Source organism: Ambystoma mexicanum, chromosome 1q, assembly GCF_040938575.1.
Source record: "Ambystoma mexicanum isolate Mex_15411 chromosome 1q, UKY_AmexF1_1, whole genome shotgun sequence".
NCBI lineage: Eukaryota > Metazoa > Chordata > Amphibia > Caudata > Ambystomatidae > Ambystoma > Ambystoma mexicanum.
Genome location: NC_090922.1, coordinates 808,709,477 through 808,732,646, shown reverse-complemented (window position 1 = coordinate 808,732,646; position 23,170 = coordinate 808,709,477). Strand labels below are relative to the sequence as shown.

General features: G+C 46.8%; 1 protein-coding gene across 2 annotated transcripts in view; it reads right to left on the bottom strand.

The window, feature by feature from the left end:
• DHX9 (DExH-box helicase 9) overlaps positions 1-23,170 on the bottom strand; it is a 745,262-nt gene that overhangs the window by 252,210 nt on the left and 469,882 nt on the right. For both annotated transcript variants that reach the window (XM_069641409.1, XM_069641410.1), the window contains one exon: positions 18,281-18,381. In XM_069641409.1, coding sequence (XP_069497510.1) covers positions 18,281-18,381 — 101 coding nt within the window. The remainder of the gene's footprint in view (positions 1-18,280; positions 18,382-23,170) is intronic.

Sequence of the window (23,170 nt, the reverse complement as noted above, 5' to 3'; positions counted from 1 at the left end):
TCCAGCTGCCTGGATCTCTGTTCCTGTAAGTCACAGAACCCTCCACACGTACGCCCACTGACGGAGCGCTGCTGTATCTGGGTGTAAGTCGTGGTCTTTGACAAGATGGATAAAGACTTGGACATTTGTGAGCTGTTTTTCTGCTTGTCCAGCTCTTCGTTTGTGGTGGAGTGGAAGAGCCCCCCACTTCCCACATACCCCCTCAAACGGAAGATCTAATATGCGTTCCTAGGTGTCAAGGTTTAATTTCATCGCCCAGAGCCAGGCTGTCCTTCTCATGTCCGTGGCAATACAGATAGCACGGCCAGAGGTGGTGTTAGGCAAAGTTTGAATGCAGTACCCTCTGGGACCACTACACGCAACTATGACTAGAGGTGTAAGCAAACCAACCTTTGGTATAAGTCTGTACTACACAGTTCTGGTAGCAGAGCTGAGCAGCCAGGCTTATCTCAAGAGGGGAATGTGAGCAGTAATGATGTTACACAGAGGTCTACTATCACAGGTGTTCAAATAAACTCTTACACTCAAGGTTTCTTTGATAAATACTTGTTAATTTACCAGTCGGTTATCAAACATTCATTAGAAGGAGGCAATCCGATAATCATACACAAATATACTTCAATACTGTACACTCTTAAAAGAAGGTAGGTAAAAGGGAAAAGGGTATCAGAACATACAAGACTACAATTATTCTTAGGCAGTGCAAATACTTTGAGTTCACCAGAAGAGTCAATTCAATTCAATAGGCTAGGCCAAAGTCAATGGGCTAGCGTCTTGGATAGGATAAAGCGGTTCTGGTAATTAAACGGAAAAGTCTCTGCACAAGTCAGCAGAAATAGTTTGTAAAAAGAAGAATCATATGTTGGTCACAAGCTGATTAGGACTGCGAGTTGCAAAAGTTTCAAGCACTTTCACCGCAAGAGGCAAGTACTCAGCCTGATTTCACAGTACCTTACAATGAAGAAAAAGATGCAGCTGATGACTTCTGTTCCTGGCAGTTCCTGCAGATCTCGCTGTTCCTGTGCCTCAGTCGTGAGGACAAGAGGAAGGACGTCAGGGGTCTCCTGCACTGCACTGGGACTGGTCAAAAAGCTCCCAACTGGCAAACTTCAATTCTGGTGGCTGTAAGTACCGCACACAAGCTGGTGTCCCTCTCCCTGGTTATACGGTTTCCTGCAACACTCTGAGGAAATGCAACTAGCTCCGAGTTAGGTGTCCAGGTGGCTTACTGTTGAGTTGATTGGTCCCACCAACTCAAAAGGGAGAAGTCGTACTTGCAGGGCTTCTCCGTCTAGGTGAACTTGGCGATTCGGACCTTCAGCAGGGCTTCACCAGGCAAACCAACCGGCCAGGAGTTGCAGCAGCCGTCTTTTTCAAGCTCATCTTCAGTTCTTTCGTTCCAGTGGTCGACTGCCTTCCAAGCCAAGAGACTCCTTTTATTCCGTTGTCTCCCCTTCATTCCAGCCTAGCTGCCACTCACCCAGCAGGGAGGCTGTCCTTGCCGGACAGTTAGCCAGCCAATCACAGAGTGCATTTGGGTCTCCTAGGAGACTAAGCACGGAGTTTCGGGCACCTCCCTCACTTCCTGCCCACCCCAGACACTCAGGCACCAGAGGCGGTCTTCAGTCCTGAAGCCTGCCAAAGGAACAAATGGGACCAAACTAGGTTTGGTGCGCAGAGACAAACTCTAGAAGTACCTTTCCACAAAGAAATGGCGTAAAAGGAAGACCGGGACCTGTTTTTACAGAGGGGGCTCAGACGCCATCTTGAAAAACATGGCTACAGCGACTTAACATTACCGGAGCTATGAATAGTTCGTGGTCGGGAAAAATCATGGTAGTTCGTTGTAAACCCCCTGCCACCAGCCATTCTGAGAGGAAAGGGTAGCATTTGATTGCTACATGAGTATCTAGACACGGGGATACACTAAGTAACCCTTCCAGCACTCTATTGTAAGATAGGGTGTGCTGGGTCTAGGAATTGAAGACTAGTAAAGTCAATTTCACTTTACTTACTCTGGGAAAGTTATCCCAGAGAAGGTATTTAAACCTGGGGAAAGCCTGAAAGGCTTCCCTGCGTCACTGCACTGAGGGTGCTGTGGCACAAATTAAAAGATGCCTATGGAGTTGTTTAGACTCCATAAACAAAGAAAACACATCAAACTACATGAGTGGGAAGGGTCACACTCTCCAGGTAAAAAAAAATCAAGTCCTCAAAATCCAGCAAAGTTGCTGGGGGTCTCTAAGGTGAAGGGAATTAGTAAATTTTTTGATAATTGTCCCTAACAGGTGTCAATATGGGCCACGGTGGATTCCATGAGGTCCTGCGCCACCAGCTTGGCCTCAGCCAGCCCCGCCTTAATACGTGATTGGCTCTGCGTAGAGAGTTCTGGGAGGAAGCCCGCAATTTCCTGCCATAACTTTCAGCGGCAGCCAGCATGGCATTGGCCCGACGAAGATGCAAGGACACGTTGGAATAGAGTTTATCCTCATATGCCTCCAGGATTGTCTCCTTGCCTAGCAGTGCCACAGAGGAGGAGGCTGCTGACAATTGAGGCTTGGATTATAGCGATGCCGCAGCGATCACCGAGGAGTGTGGCTGAGATTGGGCCGAGTGTAAGAGTGTATCCCCTGCCATCTGCCTGTACTTGGTGTCCAGGCGTTCATTGACCAGCTGGACAGAGGGGGGCTTGAGTCAACCCTTCTTGGCCAGGGAGACTGCATCGGCGTGCAGAGGAATCCCGGTTTTGTCCGAGGGGCGTTGCGTGAGGACTTCAGCTAGAACCCCCTCTGCCGGCTGCTCGACCTCGGGTTGGGGTAGGCCCAGGTACTCTGCAGCAGCAAGATGTTCGTGGAAGGCCCTGGCTGAGGATGGCGTGCTCGGAGCCGCAGGCTGGGGTGCAGTGACCGCGGCCGGATCCTGAGGAGGCGGAGGGTTGTGCGGAACCGCCCGAGGAATCGGCTGGGGAGCCAGAGGCAGCGGCTTCCCTGATGGCGTTCCGAGGATAACTCACATCTGAGGTGACTTCATGAGGCTGAGGAACCCCTTGAAGAACCCACTATTCACTGGCCGGAGAGGCAGTTGGTAGGGGGGTACTGACAGGGTAGTCGGGAGCCGCTGGATACCCTGCCCATATGGATGCAGTGGGAAGCTGCCTTGTGCATAAGAAGGATATGCTGTAGGCCACGTACCTGTGTGACCCACTCGACCCAGGGGTCGGTAGAGCTGCGTTTAGGCGCCCCCTTGACTATATTGTCGGCACAATGGCAGAGCCCCTCCAATGACACGCCAGTACAAGAACCTTCTGGTCCCTCAACACTGCCACTGGGAGGATCCAAGGATCCCTTTGCCCGAAGGCCGGTAGCTGGAGCAGCCTCAGTGCATGTGCTGGTACAAGGACCTGAACGGTCACTCCCGGGAGAGGACTTGGGAAGGAGTTTCCTTTGCGGGTACCGGCTTAGGGAGCTTAGGGAGCCTTGATTGACCCCGGTGATGGTCCTGGCAGTGGAGCCCGGGTGCCATTTATGACTATAGAATCCTTTTCTTCTTTAAGTAAAGATCTCCACAGCCATAGATTAAACAAGTCCTATCTATGTAAGCACTAGCCTAGAGTGTCCATAAGGAAACATTCTGTATTCTGTTTGTGAAATTTAGTCATTGTTTTAGGAAAAGTATTTTTATCCGTCTGTAATTTGGTAACTCTCCCCTTGACAAACACTGCAAGTCATTTTTCCTATGGAACAAAATCATGCCTTGTGTATCTATTGATCATAGTTCTTTCCCCTAAAAAGGTCCTTTGTTCGCATGGTTTATGCAAGTTCTTTCCCTAGTATTTTGCTTAGTAAATCAATTAATTCCCCATTGAAATTGACAGCAAGATTGTTGCAATTTGAAAAAAACATCTTGTGACCTGTGAGGTTATTTAATTGTTATAATCATTAAAGTATTAACCCCAAAAGAATTCTTCCCCATTAGGAGCTAAAACGGAATTTGTCCATGTGTAAATTGTGTGTCTAAAAACAAATCCCCATTTGCATTTGTTATAACAAACCCAAACTGTGGCTCCCACTGTGAGAATCTCTGCCCAAAACATCCTTGCGAGTTGCCCCTGTCATTTTCATAAAAACCGTGGTTTCAATGTGCCTTTTGTTGGCGGAGGAGCTAGCGCTTTGGCTAGCGCCTTCCTGCACCCTTCAAGCGCTTCACAATTATGCAAGACTTCTCTAAGCACTATAGCACGGAGAAAGCTTTTTTGATGCAAATATAATCACATACAGGCGTGGCCAGCCACTAAATGAAAATAGTATTAAATATAAGTTGCAAATAGGCATTAGTTGAAAACCTGTGTAAATGTTATTCTGTGTAATTTTAAAATCAAATCTCAAAGTAGGCTCTCTGCCAGAAGGAATGCAGCCTGTGCTAAAAGTACACTACAGGCAGGCTGGCAGAGCACACAACGTAGCTGAGCAGATGTTCCTGTCCACCAAAAGCCTATGTATACTAAGAATAGGAGTGTACAGATTCAATGCATACAGAATTAGGAAAACAGGTTTAACCTTTTAACTGCCATGGGTTCCCCCCAGTGCCAAGGCCTTTTTTGGTGATTTCAGTATTTCACCATGCAACGCCTTTTAACATTTTCTCCTTCATTAACCCCTTAAGTGCCAAGGACGAGCTATATCGTCCTTGGCACTAGGGAGGTAATCCAAAGGACGAGATAACTCGTCATGTAGGACCACATACAAATCAGAGTAAGATATGTGGAGTATGAATGAAAATTAGATATAAAAATTGTTAATTTTTTCCTGGGGGCTAGGCCTCAAGTTTTGTAAAAATCTGCAGGGCTGCAGTGTGTGTCTATGTTAAGTATTAATATGTTAAGTAGCATGGCTGCTAGGAATTGATGAAGAAAGGAAGACTTTGCAGAATCCCTTGTATGGCAAGAACAGTTTTGGATGAGCCACGCCAGTATCCAGTTACCAAGTTGAAGAGTATATAAAGGCGCCTGCTTGCCATTAGTCTGCAGGAGCCAGCCACGGAAGATGGAATGCTGGTCGGAATGGAAGAGTCCTCGGCCATTCCCCCCAAGCCTCATCTTTGTAAAGATTCAAGTTTGTTATCCTTGCAAGATAGACTCAAGCCTTAATTCGCTAGAGGGGTGGTTTTAATCTGGTGTACGAGTGATCAAAGGTTCCCCAATATATTTAAGCGGCGCTCCTTTAAGTTGGGGTTCAGTTTCACATTGTTGAAAGCGTGTGTCATTTCCAGCTCTATCCAAATTCATAGTGATTTATAATTTCATTTCTTTCAAAGCCTCCTTTCGCCTTTAAAAAGTGATTTTCCTACTAAATCCTCATGGTGTGAGAGTGGGCAGTCTGTGGCAGTCCCTCTCAGTCCTTCTACAGTGGCTACAGTGTTTTTTTTGGTGCCATTTCCCTCAAAACCAGAAGGCAGCAGCGGAGCGGAGTGGTGTGAGAGTGGGCAGTCTAATGGCGGACGGGGAGTCCCCGTGGACATGGATTTGAGACTCAACACTTCTGGCGGAGATGATGAACCTCGAAGGTTACGGAGTGCCAACAGCCCCTCTACCCTCTTGTTACCCTCCTCACTCGCCAATGACGCTTTCTTAACTTCACAATCTTTACAAACAAAAAACCTAGCCTGTGCCGGCTCTCTAAAGCGGCCAGGAGGTAAATTGAAGAACATTCCATTGAAACAATTGGCTAAACTAACAGCCAAACTACATAAGGCGAAGAGTGATCATCTGACTCAGAAACAAAATCTCTTACCAGCGGGGTGGTTCGAGTCCACGTCCGGACCTACTTCAACGGGGGATGCAGTCACGAAAAAGAAGCACATGGAGGAGTTTGGTGCCCTCGAGTCGGAGGCTGTCTGCACCAACAGGGGAGCGGTGGCGCCTCGGCCCCAGTCTGACGGCGGACAATGTGGCAAGGCCAGCCGTGGTGAAAGCCGGGAGGAGCTGGGGACGGGCCTTGCGTGCGCCGTGTCATCAACGGAGGCCAACTGCGGCCCTGTGGGGCAGGGGAGCCGCAGACAGGCATCGCCTCGGCCCCACTCTGAGGATGAGGCCGAAGGCGTGGGGGTTTGTGGCGGAGCCGCGCGGCCTTGGCCCCGGCACCATTACCTGGTAGACGACGCAGAGGAGCCCTCCCTGGAAGGAGGGGGGCCACCCGGGTCGGACACCGGGGGGGTTTTGGGGAGGGGTGTCGCGGACGGACACCCACGAGCTCGCCTCCACCCCTGGAGGAACTTAATTCACCGACGGCGGAGCGGAGCTGTGGGGATTGGCTCCTATCTCACCATCCCTGTGAGCAAACCAGAGAGTCCGGGGCGGAGAATGCCTTTAACTTGACGACTCCTGGCATAGTCGTCCCACACTGCCACCTGGTGGCCAAAGATGCTATTACAGCGATTTCTCCTACAAATACAATAAAGGCACAAATACATAACACTCTGGCTTTGTCAACAGCCGAAAGTGCCAAAATGGCCCATCTTGAAAGACACAAAACACACGCTCTTGAGGGGGATCCTAAGATTGCACGAAGTCTTGGTGAGCCTACTACAATGGCTCCCACATCATCCTCTTCCTCCTCGGGCCCGTTGCCCATTGAAAGCCCTGAAAGTGAGCTGACCAAGGCTAGAACCCTGACAGAAGGCATCAAACAAGGGGTGCCCAATCGACACCTACATGGAATTCCATTCAGGCCGCTTACAAAAAAAAAAAAAACTGATCTTCCTACGTCCAATAAGCACACAGTAGCAAAAAAACCCTCGAGATCTAGCAGTACGGCTATTCCATCGGCGAGTTCACGACTGGAAAACGCATTGAAAACGCTTTTCCAAAGACAAGCTAAAAAGAAACTTCACCATTCAGGGCTTGGGGAAATTTCAGACGCAGACTTGCTTGAAGCACTCCTCGAACCCTTACTCGCAGCTTCATCGGGCTCTCAAAAGCACACCTCTGGTAGCAGGACTCAAGTACCGATACCACACCAAAAAGAGCAAGCTGATGACATTTTCAATCCCGGACCAGCAGCTTTACCAATTATTGTGGAAACACAAGAAAACCGACCAGAGAAAAGTTCAACCTTACCATCTTTCCCATCTCACAACGAGTCTCACAGAGAAGATTCAATCTCTCGGGAGCATGACCAGATACTCCAACCCCCACTGGGAAGCTTGGAATCAAATCCCCAGTCAGACTGTACAGGCCCGCCATCCGCCTCACCAATGCTATTGGGAAATAATAGTCTGCCAACTGCCCTACCACCATCATCGAAAAAAAAGAGCCTAGACTCACCCGACATCGAAAGGCCATCGCACCATAATTTTGAGAACAAGATCTTAGCGAATAAGTATCGACTCGGCAGTGCTCCTTGACATAGAGGCACACGTGAGAAATGGAAAGGAGGCTTCGCCCGATGCCCAAGAGGGCCCTCTTCCGAGGTTTCCCACCCATCACCCCAAGCCCAAAGAATGGGCGACGATACGCCCGTCTTCAACACCAGCGAGTTCTTCATCTAATAGAAGATCAAGTGAGTCATCCTTCAGCATCCCAAAAGAAACAAAAGAAACACCAACGAAAAAGGCAGACTTCATGTACATTATGTTGGTGGTAACAATTGCACTTGCACCTTTCTGTAAGCTATATGAGTCAATCAACGATTCTTTGAAAGATCAAACATCTATCTTTGCGATGGTGAACTCAAAGCTCATCTATCTAGAAGGCTATATCAACGCCTTGGAGAGGAGAAAAAACGACTCAGCTGGAATTTCCCACATCCATCAATCTGAGCCCACGGTTTCTTCAACAGTTTTAAGTAACAATAACAAAGACAGGCCAAGGAGGGACGCAAGCTCTCAAACACCACAAGATTCCACGTGGCGTGAGGCTACTATGGATTGCGGGACAAGACCAAAATCTGGTACAAGTAACTTGTCAAGTCTTCACAGCTCATCAACAATCAGATTAGACCCGACACTTAACAAGCCGGGAGATAATGATGTGATGTGTTTAGATGACACCCTCCCACACAAAGATCAGCCAAGAATAAAACGAATCCAGGGACCATACCTAAAGCCATCGGGCTTAGGGGTGACTTTCGATGGGAACCTAGACACGAGAACTAAACATCTTCCCAGCTCCCAAGTATGCCTAAAAACGGCACCTCTGTTTAAACCGATCCGTGTGCCTCAGCAACCTGAACTATGTCAGAAGGAATCCTTACCAAAGAATAATCAAAGTCTGGGGGGGGTGGGAACCCAGCTCCAGTAATTGTCACAATCACCGATACTCTATCAGAAGCTCTTCCTCAGCCACCAAAATCAGTAGACGATTTTCTCGCAAACCAAGACGAACTTAAGCCAACATCTCAAAGTCAACGATGATAGTCAACAGAAAGGTGTGAACTCTCATCTTCCTAAGCTATCACCCAGCCACCAGACTCATTAGGGACCTTTCAGGTTTCACTTCACTGGATGATCGTTTTAAGTCCTTACGAAGTAATAATTGGGATCATACTACCAAACCAGCTGAAAAGCGCACTGAACATAACTTTCATTCGGACCCAATTCTTCAGCGGCCACAGGCGAAATATAGTTCAAGAGTCCATACCCAAACAAAAGCCGACTTATCGGACAAGACTAAGGACACTAAACACTCGCAGCAGAGAAAAGATACCCAGGGCCCCAAATATCAAGAGAGAGTGCCCTATAACCCTCTTCATCAGGATAAGTTGCGCCAAGATTCCAACAGCCAAAAGTTGAACCCTTCTGTCAAAATAGGACAACGATCTGGCAACCAAAAATATATGGTCTTAAACAGACGTACTGTAATGAGTCTGTTCCACAGTATCTCCACCTTAAGGAACTTAAAATCAGAAGATCTCAAAACGGTGGAACCCTCCCATGAGAGCCATAAGGCCTCTTGTTTGCTTTACATATCATCAGGCAGTGTGATCACTCTGCTCTCAGCAGCAGCAGAGGTACTATATAAACAAGGGTTTGAGCTAACCCTACTCAGGCCACTTAAACCAGATCATGAGAAGATAAAGGACAGCTCAACGGAAGACAGCAATAGAAACGAAAATCAACTGTACACTAGCTCAAGTGCCGACTTGTCAAAGAAATCATCTGTAACATTCCGGGCAGTCACTACTCAATCGCCACCTTCTGGGCATGACATCTCCCCTCACAAGCCACTTAACCCAAAGGCGAGCAATTTACTAGAGGAGAACCAAAACGTGACCCAGGCCAGATTGTTTTCCAATACTTCTACATGGGCTTGGTTACCTAAAGTTCTGTCTACACGTCTTCATAAATAGCCACCAGATACCAACGAAACTGATAAAGAGCAACAATCACTCTCTCTCGCGAGCTGGAATACAAGAGGGTTCCTACATTTAACAACACCTGGTGACATTAATTTAGGGGAATACGACATTCTATGTCTTCAAGAAGTCTGGTTAAAATATAAACCAACACTGGACGGCTTTGAGATCGCCTTCTCAGAAGCTTTAGCCGGAAACAAAGGAAAGCCCTCTTCAGGATTAATTATTGCCGTCCGAATGGGTGTGGGCCTAGAAATAACTAAAATCATCCTGAAGTCCCCTTATGTCATCGCGGTACTAATCTCTTGGCTGCGAAGGGAGTCTGCGGGTGACCAGGAAATGCGCACTCTTGCTGGTGCTGTCCATTTACTGGAAGCATAAAGCGATTCAACAGACCTCTGTGACACAGTCACTTCTATACTAGATTCGGTACATCTGGAGTTTGGGTCATGTGAGGTCATTATATGCAGAGACCTAAACATCAAATGCCCAATGGCTGGCGCTGTCTCCACAGGTCCTTTACAGAACAAACCCTGCAAACAAGGTACAGCTTGGAACAAATTGATGACGGCCAGGCAACTTTACAACACCGCATGTGTACTTCCAGATTCCATTATTCTACCTTCATGGAAGCGAGGCATGGCCCATTCCACAATAGACTACATTTTTGCTTCTGAATTTCTCCTAGCTCGGCAGATAGAATTCAGGGTTCAACAGACAAGTCAAAGCGACCATAATCTTTTGTCCATCAAATGGGCATCTACAAAACCAGCATCAATCCATTACTCTGGAAGTATCGAACCGAAAGGTAAAGGCAACCGGGTAAGGGTCACACGAGCAAACATCCAAGCAATCACTTCTTCATATGGAAACAGGCAATCTGTTGCAGAAGTCGACTATAGACCGCTTCTAGAACCTCACAGAGCCATGAAGAAATGCCCGAAGGAGACAAACTCAAAGCAAACATCTCACGTCCACAATTTCGACTCCCGGTTAGTGGCACAGCGTAAAATCGCTTGTAGAGCGAAAAGGATAGCTGCAAGAAACACGCCCTCCAACAGAGCCCAGGTAAAAGAGGCTACAAGAGCCTATAAAAGCTGGCTACGCTGCTATCGTCTAATATTACACCAACAGGACTCCGAGGCTATGTTAGAACAAATCCAAAAATCCAACTCCAGAGAATTTTGGAGTCTAGTCAACCCACGGGCCAAAGAAGCAACCACAATGGTGCTGAACAGTATCTCGGAAGCAACGTGGATTGGGTTTTACTCAACACCGTTTAGATCTCCATGCTCGGTAGTGGGGCCTTCACTTTTGCAGTTGACAGCATCTTGGGTTGACCTCTCTGATAAAACCGAAATCTTGGACAAAATATCCACGTTAAAGAAATCAAGGGCACCTGGGCCAGACGGTCTGTCTAACGAAAATTTGAAATCTGCCCCAGAAGACTGGACTAATCTCCTGAGTCTAATCTTTCAGAAATGCCCAATCTTCAGCACAATCCCACCTTCTTGGACCTCAGCGGTCATCATCCCAATATTTAAAAAAGGAAGAAAGGATGACCCTAGGAACTTTCGCCCAGTAGCTCTTCTTGAAGTTATTGGGAAGGTCTATGGGTCCCTTCTGTTAGACCACTTCAATCAATGGGCAAAAAGTGCACCCTGTAATAACCCTCTTCAATCTGGGTTCAAAAAGGGAGTAGGAACGAGTATCAACATCTTTATTCTCAGTCTACTAAAGGCAAAAGCCTGTGAAACCAATCAGAACTTATACCTGGCATTCATAGACCTCACCCAGGCCTTTGACCTAGTCAATCGCAGGAAACTTTGGGAAAAACTCATCAATTGGGTTTGTCCTCAGGAGATCTTGAACCCTATTAAAGCACTTCATACTTCCACATCAGTGCAGGTGCGATTGAACACCAGTGGTCTGCTCTCATCTATAATAACCGATAGAGGGGTCAAACAAGGCTGTCCCCTAGCTCCAGCCCTTTTTCTTTCTTACTTCGGGGACTATAAAGAAATCTCAACCACAACACAAGCATTTCCCCCAGAATTGGGCAAGGAGAAGATTCCAAGACTCTTATACGCGGACGACCTTATCCAACTCGACCAGACCCCAATCGGTTTACAACGCCAGTTGTCTGCATTGACCACATACACAGCTGCTAATGATTTAGAAGTAAATAAACAAAAAACGAAAGATCATGGTGTTTGCAAAAAATCACAAAAAGAAGATCAACTCATGGTTCTTGTCTGGAAATAAAATCGAACAAGTGGCGGAATTTAAATATCTTGGGAGTTCTCATTGACTCAACACCGAAAGATTCAGCGATGCAATGCCATCTTTTTGAAAAAATGAAATCTTTTGTCTCACAAGCAAAAATACTGGACAAAAAATATGGGCGCTTTTCATCGATGCCACTACTCAAATTCTATCGAGGCAAAGTTATCCCAGCTACTACATATGGAGCCGACGCTATGCCATCTCTCCCCAACTCTCTGTGGGTCAGACTTCAGTCTCTTCTGGCGTTCCGTTCTGAATTTACCATCTTCTACTCTGATAGCCTTGATAAGACGCAAACTCTCTTTCATCTTTAGAGTCAACAGTGAAAAGGGCGTCCGTCATGCTATACCGGATGATCAAAGATCCTTTTTCTCCATCAATTTTCGTGATGGTACAGGCGGAAATGATCAAAAGCAAAAGCACATTTCTATCCAAATGAGAATCAATCTGTTTACAGCAACTTGAAATTTGCGGCAGCTCCATGGAAGAACTTTTGTTTAATCCAACAAAAACCAAAACCCGTATGGAGGAAACAGATTGGAACACCACATTGGAAAAAGCATCCGAGTACAAACTGACTAGCCACCTACCTCCAACATGCAGAAAATTGAATGAAGTTCAACCTTTTCTGTTAAAACATCCTAGTAGAAAAACCCGGAACACTCTTCTACGTGCGAGGCTGAATTTGTTACCGACGAACGAAATACTGCACATAAGAGGCCTCTCTCCATCTAATACCTGCCGCTTTTGCAATGACATCGAACAAAGCGAAACAGTACGGCACCTTTTATTAATGTGCCCAGGAACAGACAAATTCAGAACGCCGTATATACTGCATCACTTAAAGAATGCTTACCTGATGGATGAAGCACTTTGGTGGGAGCGTCTAATAGGAGGTTTAAGACCATCTTGGACTATAGCAGCCACGAAAATTCTGGATCAAATCTTCGTATAATCAGCTTCAGAGACTCAGCAGTGTGGTCCCACGTGAAGGCAGGCTCAAGGGGTGACACCTCTTGGTGGCGGGAGGGTCGGTCCACTTTGCCAAGATGGTAGGAAACTATCTCATCTGGCGCCTCTACCCTCGCCCTCACTTTCAATCTTCACACTTCTTCAAGCTCTGACTTCTGCATTGACTTTATGCTTTGACTTTGGACAAAAAATACTTTTGTGAAGTTTTCTTTTCAGAAACAATTGAAATGTTTTCTTTTCTGTGTTCATCTTCTTGTAAAATCACTTCGGTGATTATATAATCGTAATAAAAAAAAATTAAAAAAAATAAATCCTCCTGTTCTGAGCTTCAATTTAAGATTGGTTTCCTTCATTTTTATGGTTCTGAGATTGCTTGCCAAGCGCTTAACCTTTCTGCCATCAGATGAGGGAAATTAGTCGGCATTGCTTTTCACAACACAAATTTGGTGTGGCATTGAAGTCGATCGTAATTTGGTGGTGATCTAGAAACCTGTGCATTGTGTTGCCACCTCAAAAGTGGCTGTCATTTTGTCCTGAATCAATGTTAAAAATAATAAACTAAAGCGTTCATTGGCAACACACCGGCCTGGTTCTTGGTCCATTGGGACAAAGGATGCTGGTGGATGTTGGGTGCAAGACGGGTTGGAGGCCTCCTTATAAAGCATTTGGGGATTGTAAAAATAAAAAGCGGTTTCATTGTGCACACGCCCATTGCAAGGGAATAAGGTCCCTGCCTTGCTTGTGCTGCATAATATATTTTGACACTTGGAAGGCAGAGTCCACCACTGGATGAAGGATTCCGAAGAAGAACTTGGAAGAGACGCCTGCTCCAACTCCTGGACCATTGGTTGGCCCGGTGAAGCCCTTCTGCTTTGCTGAAGCTCTGAATTCACTTCGACTAGAGAAGACCTGCAAAGGACTTCTCCCCTTGGGTTGGTGGGACCAATCGACCCCAAGACGAGCTCATCTGGAAATCCTTGCGGAACTGGCTGTACTTCTACTGCTGCAGCAGGAACCGAAGTGCCAGGGAGAGGAACAATAGAATCGAGTGAGTAAGTCGGACCCGAGCTCCAGGAAGATCCTCCGGACTACCAGGAAGCAGGACTGAACAAGCCCGAGCCACAACAGAGTGCTGAACCCCAGATGCGGGGAAAGTCCATAGTGGTATCTGAGAGACCACGGTGGTGCTATTTGCGAGGCAAGGAGTTGAAACCGCAAAGTGCAGCTAAATTGATGTTTGCCCATTGCTGCTGCAGACATTCCATTCGTAGTGCAGGAGTCCACACACGTCCTCTTGTCCCCACGACTGAGGTCCAGGAACAGGATCCGCAGACCTACACAGGCATAGAAAACCGCTGGAAGCAGTTTTTCTTCTAACTACAGGTACTGTAAACTAGAGGATTTACCTCTTGTTGTGTATACTTGCTTGGTCGTAAGGCTTGTCTTGGTTGCTGTTGTAGAGTTTCTTGCAGTTTTGCACCTCACGAGCCTCCCAGCCTGTGGCCCTACATTGATTCCAACATTTTCTACAAAGACTTGTAAAACATTGTGCAAGACTTTTACTTACCTGCAAGCAGTGCTTCAGCTCACCTAGACATTTGCCCAGTTAACATTGCCTGGCCTGGCTCGCTCCCTGAAAGACTTTTCTTACCTCTGACTTTGTGCTTTACCTTTCCCGCCAGGAAAGGGTTAATTTACTTTGCATTGGGGGTGTGGGGAGGGTTCAAAACTACTTACCTGCTTCGGAATATTTGTGTAATCTTTTTCTTTTCAAACGCTTTTCTTTAACATCAAACTCAGTAATGCGCTAAATGTACCAGTGATACATTAATGTCCACAGGGGCCTAGTTATTTAAGTCACCTCAGGTTGTAGGAACCCTTCTGTGTGCCAACCCAAATGGGTACTTGCTGATTTAGAGATACTAAAAGTGTATTTTGGAGTGTATTTGTGTGTTGCCGATATATTGCTCCCTTTTGAAGTAGGCTTATTCAACTGACTAAGTTTATTTGAATACTTGTCACTGAATCTCTAAAACCGCTACTGCTCTGCATTGACCCCTCTTAAGTTAAGACTGGCTGCTCAGCCACACTACCAAACTGTGTAGTACAGACTTGGACTAAAGGTTGGGTTACCTATTGCCAGCAGGACATGGTTGCTGTAGTCTCCCAAAGGGTACTGCACACAATCTTGCAGAACAAAAGGGATTCACTTGACACTGTCAGACATTCCCTCCCATCTCTGGGCCACCTGATGCAAGGACCACAATGTTTTGCTGAGTTAAGTCTTGTTGCAGAAGCCTAAGACCCCTCCCCCCCCCCCCCCCCCCCAAGTTCAATTTGGAACAGCGACGTCTGCAGTACAGTAGCCAAAGCAGAGCTGGGCGGTGCTGGGGCACGTCCGAAGGCTCTTCTTCATTGGACTCCGAGCTGCCGTAGAATGGATGTTCCCTCCACTCCAAGGCTCGAAGCCCGTTTGCAGGACTGCTGGAGACCTTTCACAGGACAGGGCTCTACCAGCGCAGCATCAGAAGTTGGTCGCCAAGCCTTCTTCCGACGGGTCCACAGTCTCCTCGCAAGTCTTGCAGATGGATTGTCTTGGCTGCTTCGGTTTCTTCTAGGATCTCTAGAGTGGGTGCAAGGATCCTCTTCTCTAGTCGAGGCGAATACAGAGCTTCAGCAATGCAGCAGGGATTCACCAGGCAAACCAACGGTCCAGGAGTTGCAGCAAGCGTCTCTTCCAAGTTCGTCGGATGCCTTTGTCCAGTGGTCGACTGCCTCCCAAGCAAAAGACCTCGCCTTTTATGCAGTCTTTTTCCATTCATTTGCAGCCTAGCTGTCAATCACACAGCAAAGTAACTGTCCTCCGAGAACAGCCAGCCAATCACCATTAGCTGCTTTCTTGTAAACAAGGGGATTAAGCACAGGAAGTGTTGGGCACCTCCCACGCTTTCTGGCCTGCCAGACACGTTGGAGCCAGAGGCAGGCTTCACCAGTGAATCCCACCAAAGCCAAAAGAAACAAAAAAAGGGACCAAACTTGGTTTGGCGTGCAGAGTAAATCTTAAGAAGTACCTTCCCTACAAGAAATGGCGAGAAAAGAAGACCGGGCCATTTTGACATATACCCAACGGTCACCAGCAGCAATTGCAGCACGCGGTAGAAACACAATGGTAGGCAAAAGTAAACCACTGCCACCAGCCATTAATTGTAGAAAGGCTAACAAAAAAATGTTACATGAGAAACTAGGACAAAAGGGATATGAAGTAACCCCTTCAGCACCCTATTGTAAGAGTGTGCTGGGCATAGAAAGTAAAGTAAATTTCACTTCACTGCTCTTGGCAACAGTAGTTTCACCAAGAGAAGGTATTTAAACCTTTGGGAGATCTAGGACTTCCCTGTGCCACTGCACTGAAGGTGCTGTGTTTCAATGTAAAGATGATGTCTATGGAGTTTGTTGACTCCAAAGTCAAAAGAAAATCGAAATCAGACAAAAAAACATGAAAGGATGGGGGAAAAAAAGTGTCGCTCCAGGTTAGAGATTAAAAGTCCTAAAGTCCAGCAAAAAGAGTTGGGGGTTTCTAAGGTAGAAAAGAATTAACACATTTCTGAGAATTCTTGCTAAGGAGCAAGGGGGACCTGTGGGAAGGCCTGTTCCTATAAGTGTTCCTGCCACTCCTGTTGCGAGTCAATCAACTCGAACCATTCTGATGCACGATGATACTCATCGCCCTAGCATGGCAGACATATTTGGTACTCAGACCTTCCCAGCCTGTCAGAATGGCCTATTGTCAAGCTTCCAGTGATCGCAAATCTCACCAGAGAAAGAGGCGCAATCCTCCATCACGACCCAGGATCAGTGAACCTGAGGGCTTGGCTCCTGCAGCCTTAGAGTTCAAAGGATACGAATTGCTGGCGGACTGTAGGGAGGTCCTTGCCAAGGCCAGAGCCTCATCGACTCTGAAGTGCTACAGACACAAGTGAAAGAGTTTTGTTACGTGGTGTAGTCGAAGAAGCTCAAACCTCTGAGGGTCACGGCTTTGCAGATTCTTCCATACTTGTCCTTCGCCAAGTCAGGCTCGCACACGCCGCTATCAAAGGTGCATCTGGCGGCTATCTCCCACTACAGCAGTTCTCCATGACGATCTCTTTGGTCACACCGTCTCGTCAAGGAGTTCCTCAAAGCACTGTTACGATCTTGCCCACTGGTGAAGGCTCCTGCCCCGGCATGGGAACTCAACGTGGTGCAGACAAGGATCATTTGGGGAGGGGGGGCATCAGGCCCCACAAGTTCCTCTCCTGGAAGACTGCTTTCCTCATGGCCACCACCTCTGCCCGGACCGGAGAGTAGGTGAGATCCAGGCCCTATCCTGCCAACAGCCTTATCAGACTTTTCATGCCACAAGGGTGGTGCTGCAGATGCACCCCTACTTCATACCAAAGGTTCTATTGGAATTCAACCTCAACAAGCCTTTGGTGTTGCCTCTGTTTTGAGCCACGCCGCCAACCTACTTTGACGATCCTGGATGGTGGGCTTGGAGAAACCAAAGCAGATTTCACAGTCTGCTTCCCTGTGGTCCGGATGGAGACAGAGGGGACCGAGTGTTTGTCTTCCACAAACACGTTCCTCAATCCACAGCTGGAGCAGACCATGAAGAGGGATCCTCCTTCTCCATGGTCCGGCGTGCTGTGTAGGCTCGATGGCCTAATGGAATCTTCAATGAAACGATTCTTGCCCTATAGGGGCATTGAAATATGCCAACAAATGGACCCAAGCTTGCCAGGAAAAGGACAAAATCATACTGGCTCTATTTGACAAAAATAGGAACTTTATTGAAAAAAGCACGAAAATGCTGAAAAGCTGTGAGCAAAAAAACAAGGACTGACAACACTTGAAAGTTCAGCAAAAATCTGAATAAGGCTGCCAGAGGAGGGACTTCCGGAGAGGGCAGTCATTGGCTGGGGCCAGCATGACCCATAGCTCAGCGATTAGTTTATAGGAGAAAGACAGTTTGAAAGGGACCTTTCGATTCCCAGCCGGACGGCGGGGAATATTCATGAGCATGTGAATCCATGCCAGACCCCATGCTGGAGAAATGTTACATTTAAAATGAGACCAGCACTCCCATAAGGTAGGGGGTGCTGGTCTCACCTAATATAATGTAAAAAGGGATCCAGAGATCGTTCTACCCTTGGGAACAGTAGTACTCAAAAGGTTAGCCAGAAACAGTTAAAAAGGGAGCCCCTAGAGCAACCCAGTAACAATAGGCACTTTTGGACATAAAGTTGTCAAAGAGGATAACTTTTAAAAGACACTATGGAGAATCTTAAAAATGACACCGAGTGTGGAAAAAGATTCCCACTCACTGAGGTATAAGGAAATATAATCCACCAGTAAAATCAGAAAGTTCTGGGGTGGATACAGGTCAGAAAGATTAACCATTACTCTTAAAATCTTAGCTAACAGGGAAGTAATGCACCTACAGACATGCACATCAACTTCACAAAGGGCTACTTAGCTGCCTTTCTACATAGCATGAACATTCTTACTTGTTGAGAACATCACTGCATAGCATGATCAGTACGTAGAAAATTAGGAGCAGAAAATGAGTGACGTAGCAGCACAGGTATACAATATACTTCAGAAAGCTCATCGAAACCAAAGTGACAATTCACCTCTTCATCATCTCTAGCATCATCATCACGTTCTTTCTTCTTCCTATCCCTCGGAGGAGGTATAAACTTGGTCATCTGTATGCAGTCTTCTAGAAAGTATTCTGCAGAGACAAGAAAAAAATAAAAGTTACATTAAAGATGCATAAAGCACAGGTCAAGTGTTAGGCAAGATTGTATGCAGTACCCTTTGGGTGCACTACAACAACACTGACCTCCTGGCAGTAGGAACCCAACCTTTGGTATAAGTATGTACTACAGAGGTTGGTAGTGCGATTGAGTAGCCAGGCTGATCTCAAGAGGGGTCAATGTGAGCTGTAGGGGAGTTACACAGATTCACAGTGACAAGTATTCAAATAAACTCTTACACAAGGTTTCTTGAATAAACAATTATTAATTTGTCAGTTAGAGTAAGCCTTCTTCAGAAGGGAGCAATAGAACAGTAACTCAAATATACTTCATAAAATACACTTAACATTTCTAAATCTGCGCGTACCCTTTCGGGATAGCCCACAGACAACCTACATCCTCAGGTGACTTCAATAGCTAGGGTGATGGGGACATTAATATATCACTGTTGCATTTAGAATGTTCTTGAATGTTAAATGAAAAGGTTATTAGAATATACGAGAGACAATATATTGTCAAGCAGGCAAATACTTTTGGATCCTCCAATAAGTCTTTCAGTGTAACAGGCTAAGCCAAAGTCAATGGGCAAAAGTCTATATGGGCTGCAGCCCCTCTTTGTAGGTAAGAAAAGTATTTGCACAATATTTTAGAAGTCTTTGAAGATAAAGAAGAATCAATGTAGGGCCACAAGCTGTTAGACATGTGAGTAGTAGAAGATGCAAGCAACTCTACAGAAGTTCTTAGACTTTAAAGTAGCTTTAGGTTGAAGGAAGGTGCAGCAGATGGCTTCTGTTCCTGTGCAGCTCTGCAGATCCTACAGTTCATGGGCGTCAGTCATGGTGACAAGAGGGAGGACCTCTGGGGACTCCTGCAATGGACCGTCACCGCTCGCAACCGGCAATCTTAGAACAAGTGGCACTTCGGTGTTTCAGCTCCTCGCGGCTACCGCAAATAGCAACGCCATGGTTACTGGCTGTTGAGATAGGCTTTCCTTGCATCTGGGGTCCAACACTGAGGGGGCTGAGGCTCGGACAGTCCTGCTTCCTGGAAGACTGGAGGATCTTGGCCATCTTAAAAGTAACGCACACAATCTGGTGTTCCTCTCCCTGGCCATCTGGCTCCAGCAGCAACTGCAGTGGAATTTAAACTAGTTCCGAGCGGATGTCCAGGTGGCTTACTTTGGAGTTGATTGGAGTTGATTGGTCCCACCAACTCAAAGGGAGAAGCCGTCCTTGTAGGGCATCTCTAGTAGCGGTGAATTAGGAGTTTCAGCACAGCAGCAGGGACAGCCAGCCGGCCAATCACCTAGGAGTGCCTTCCGGTCTCCTAGAAGACTAAGCACAGGGGGTTTTGAGCACCTCCCTTGCTTCCTGTCCCCGCCAGACACCCTGGAGCCAGAGGCGGGCTTCACTCATGAATCCCGCCAAAGGCAAAACGAACAAAGGGACCAAACCTGGTTTGGCACACAGTAAATCGCAAGAAGGACCTTTCCCCAAAGAAATGGCGAAAAAAGACGACCGGGGCCATTACTGCAGATGCAAACGCAACCTGTGGTAAAAGCACATCACGGTAGTTAAAGTAAACCACTGCCACCAGCCATTCATCGAGGAAAGGGTACCAAAAATGTTACATGAGAAGCTAGACAAAGGGGATACCAAGTAACCCCTCCAGCACCCGATTATACGATAGTGTGTGCTGGGTCTACAAAGTTACAAATGTAAGTAAAGTCAATTTCACTTCACTGCTCTTGGAACTCCAAAGTAAGACATCCATCTCAGAGCTGGTCGAATTTCCACAGAGTTGCTGCTGGAGACCGTAGAGCCAGACAGAGGAACACCAGTTTATGTGCCTTGCTTTTAAGTTGGCCAAGATCTCCAGGAAGATCCCCCGGACTCCCAGGAAGCAGGACTGACCGAGGCTGAGCCCCTCAACAGAGTGCAGGACCCCAGAAGCAAGGGAAGTCCATCTCGAAAAGCCAGGAACTGCAGTGTTGCTATTTGGAGGTAGACGCGAGGAGCTGAAACACTGAACAGCCACTGAAAGTGAAGTTTGCCGGTTGCAAGTTTTGACTGTCCCAGTGCAGAAGTCCCCTGACGTCCTCCCTCTTGCCCCCACGACTGAGGCCCAGGAACAGTGAGATCTGCAGAGCTGCACAGGAACAGAAGTCATCTGCTGCATCTTTTCTTCATTTTAAAGGTACTGTACAAAGTCTAAGAGAACTTACCTCTTGCTGTAGAGTTGCTTGCATCTTCTACTACTCACAAGTCTGACAGCTTGTGGCCCTACATCGATTCATCTTTTTCTTCTACGTCTTTTGAAACATTGTGCAAAGACTTTTCTACTGACCTTCAAAGAAGTGCTTCAGCCCATATAGACTCTTGCCTATTGACTTTGGCTTAGCCTGTTTTAACTGAATGACCCTTATTGGGGGATCTGGAAGCATTTGCCTGCTTAAGAAATTTGTGGTATCTTGTTTGCTCTAATCTTTTCCCTTTTTGCTTGCTCATAACTAAATCTGAATGCCAACAGTAATACATTAATGTCAACAGCAGCCTAGCAATTGAAGTCACCTGTGGGTGTAGGTCTCTGCTGTATGCCATCCCAAGGGGTATGTACTGATTCTGAACTTAGAGTGTATAATTTTGAAGTACATTTGTGTGGCGTTTTACAGTGCTCCTTTCTGGAGAAGGCTTATATTAACTGACTGGTAAATTAATAATTGCTTTATCAAGAAACCCTGTGTTTAAGTGTCTGCTTAAATACTTGTCACTGTGAACCTCTGTGTAGCTCCCCTACAGCTCACATTAACCCCTCTTGAGATAAGTCTGGCTACTCGTCCACACTACCAACCTAACCTATGTTGTACAGACTTATACCAAAGGTTGGGTTACTACTGCCAAGAGGTCAGGGTTGTTGTAGTGCACTCTAAGGGTACTGCATGCAATCTTGCATAACACGCTCTGTTAGGTGTAGGCCTCTCTCACACTGACAGATTAGTGAACACTGGCACGTGCATTCAGCCATACTGTGAAGATTAGCTGCAAAACATAACCCACTAACCAAAAGCTCAAACTTTCTGCATACTCAATCAAAAAACTCACAACCACCTCTCGCACCGCAAACTTTCTGCATACTCACTCAAAAAACTCACAACCACCTCTCGCACAGCAAGCCGCATGCACTTCACCACACAAGCTGCACCATCAGCACACGAGGACTGACATCGACCCAATACTCACACCAAAGCTCAGCGCACGGTGTATACCGAGATGAAGCTGCCAACAGAACACCACTCCTCTCACTATCCTACTCTCTCTTCTCCCTACTAACCTATCCTGCATTCTCGTTTGCAGATCCACCAGAGCACCTGGGGACCAACTCTGTTGGGGACGGTGAGTGGTACAAATACCTTTAACAGTGACGCGCAGCACCTTCAGTGCAGTGTCACTGGGAAATAGATTGGATTCCCCTTACAGTTTAAATACCTTTTCTTGGGTGAACTACAGTGAAATTAACTGTACCCATCTATTCCCTTTGTATGTCCAGCACACCACATCTTATGTGGAGTGCTGGGGGTTACTTAGTAGCCCCTTACCCTACTTTCACCATGTAACATTTTTTTGTTCCCCTCACTACTTTAAATGGCTGTTTTTTCCTACCCTTGTGCTTTTCTACCGCAGGCTGCACCCTCAGCTGCAGTACAGCACCCACGGGTGACTATTTTTGTCAAAATGACCCCCCCCTTCTTTCTTTAACATTTTCTGTTTGTGAGGTCTTTCTTGGCTGTTACTCTGTGCGTTGAGACAGGTTTGAGCCCATTGTTGTCTTGCCTTTAGCAGTCTTCAGCCCTGAAGCTCTGCCCTGGCGGCTTCAGTGTGTCTGGAAGGACAGGATGTGAGGGGAAGGTACCTAAACTCCCCTGTTCTTTGGCACTTGGAATGCCTGAACGTAAATAGTCCCGATTGGCCGGCTGGCTGTCCATGAATGGGAAAACGTGCTTAAAAGGCAAGGTTCTTGGGACTACAGGCAGAGTCAACCACTGCAAGAAACATCCGAAGAAGAAACTGAAGAGAAGCCAACTGCAACCTCCTGTACCTTCAATTGCCAGATGAAGCCCTGCTGCTGTGCAGACCTCCTTTTGCACCTCGACAGAGAAGCTCAGATGGAACGCCTTCTCCCCTTGGGTTAGTGGGACCATCTAACCCAGAGACGAACTCCACTTTGGCACAATCCCCAACTTGCTGTGCCTCTTCTATGCTGCAGAAGCCCAATGCCAAGGGTCGAGTGCAACATCTGCCGCAGAATGAATCTGGCCAAAAGCTCCAGGAGCCTCCTAAGGACACTCCAGAAGCAGGCAATCCCGATCCAGAGTCCACTCGCCAGTATGCAAGACCGAGGGAGCAAGGAAAGTCAGAGTGTCCATCGCTCTACATCAGTCCTGCTTGTGAATGTTAGGGAGAAATCTCAGAAATGTGTTAATTATCTCCACCTTAGAGACCCCCAGCAACTTTGCTGGATTTTGAGGCGTTGATTTTTTTTTTTAACCTGGAGAGAGTGAGACCCTTTTTTCCACACACACTCATATTTTAATGTGATTTTCTACACTTTGTTTCTTTTGCTTATGGAGTAACAAACTCCATAGACATCTTTTACAATTGTGTCCCAAAGCACCTTCAGTGCAGTGACACAGAGAAGTCTTCCAGAATTCCCAACGTTTAAATACCTTCTCTGGGATAAACTACTGTTTCTCAGAGCAGTAAAGTG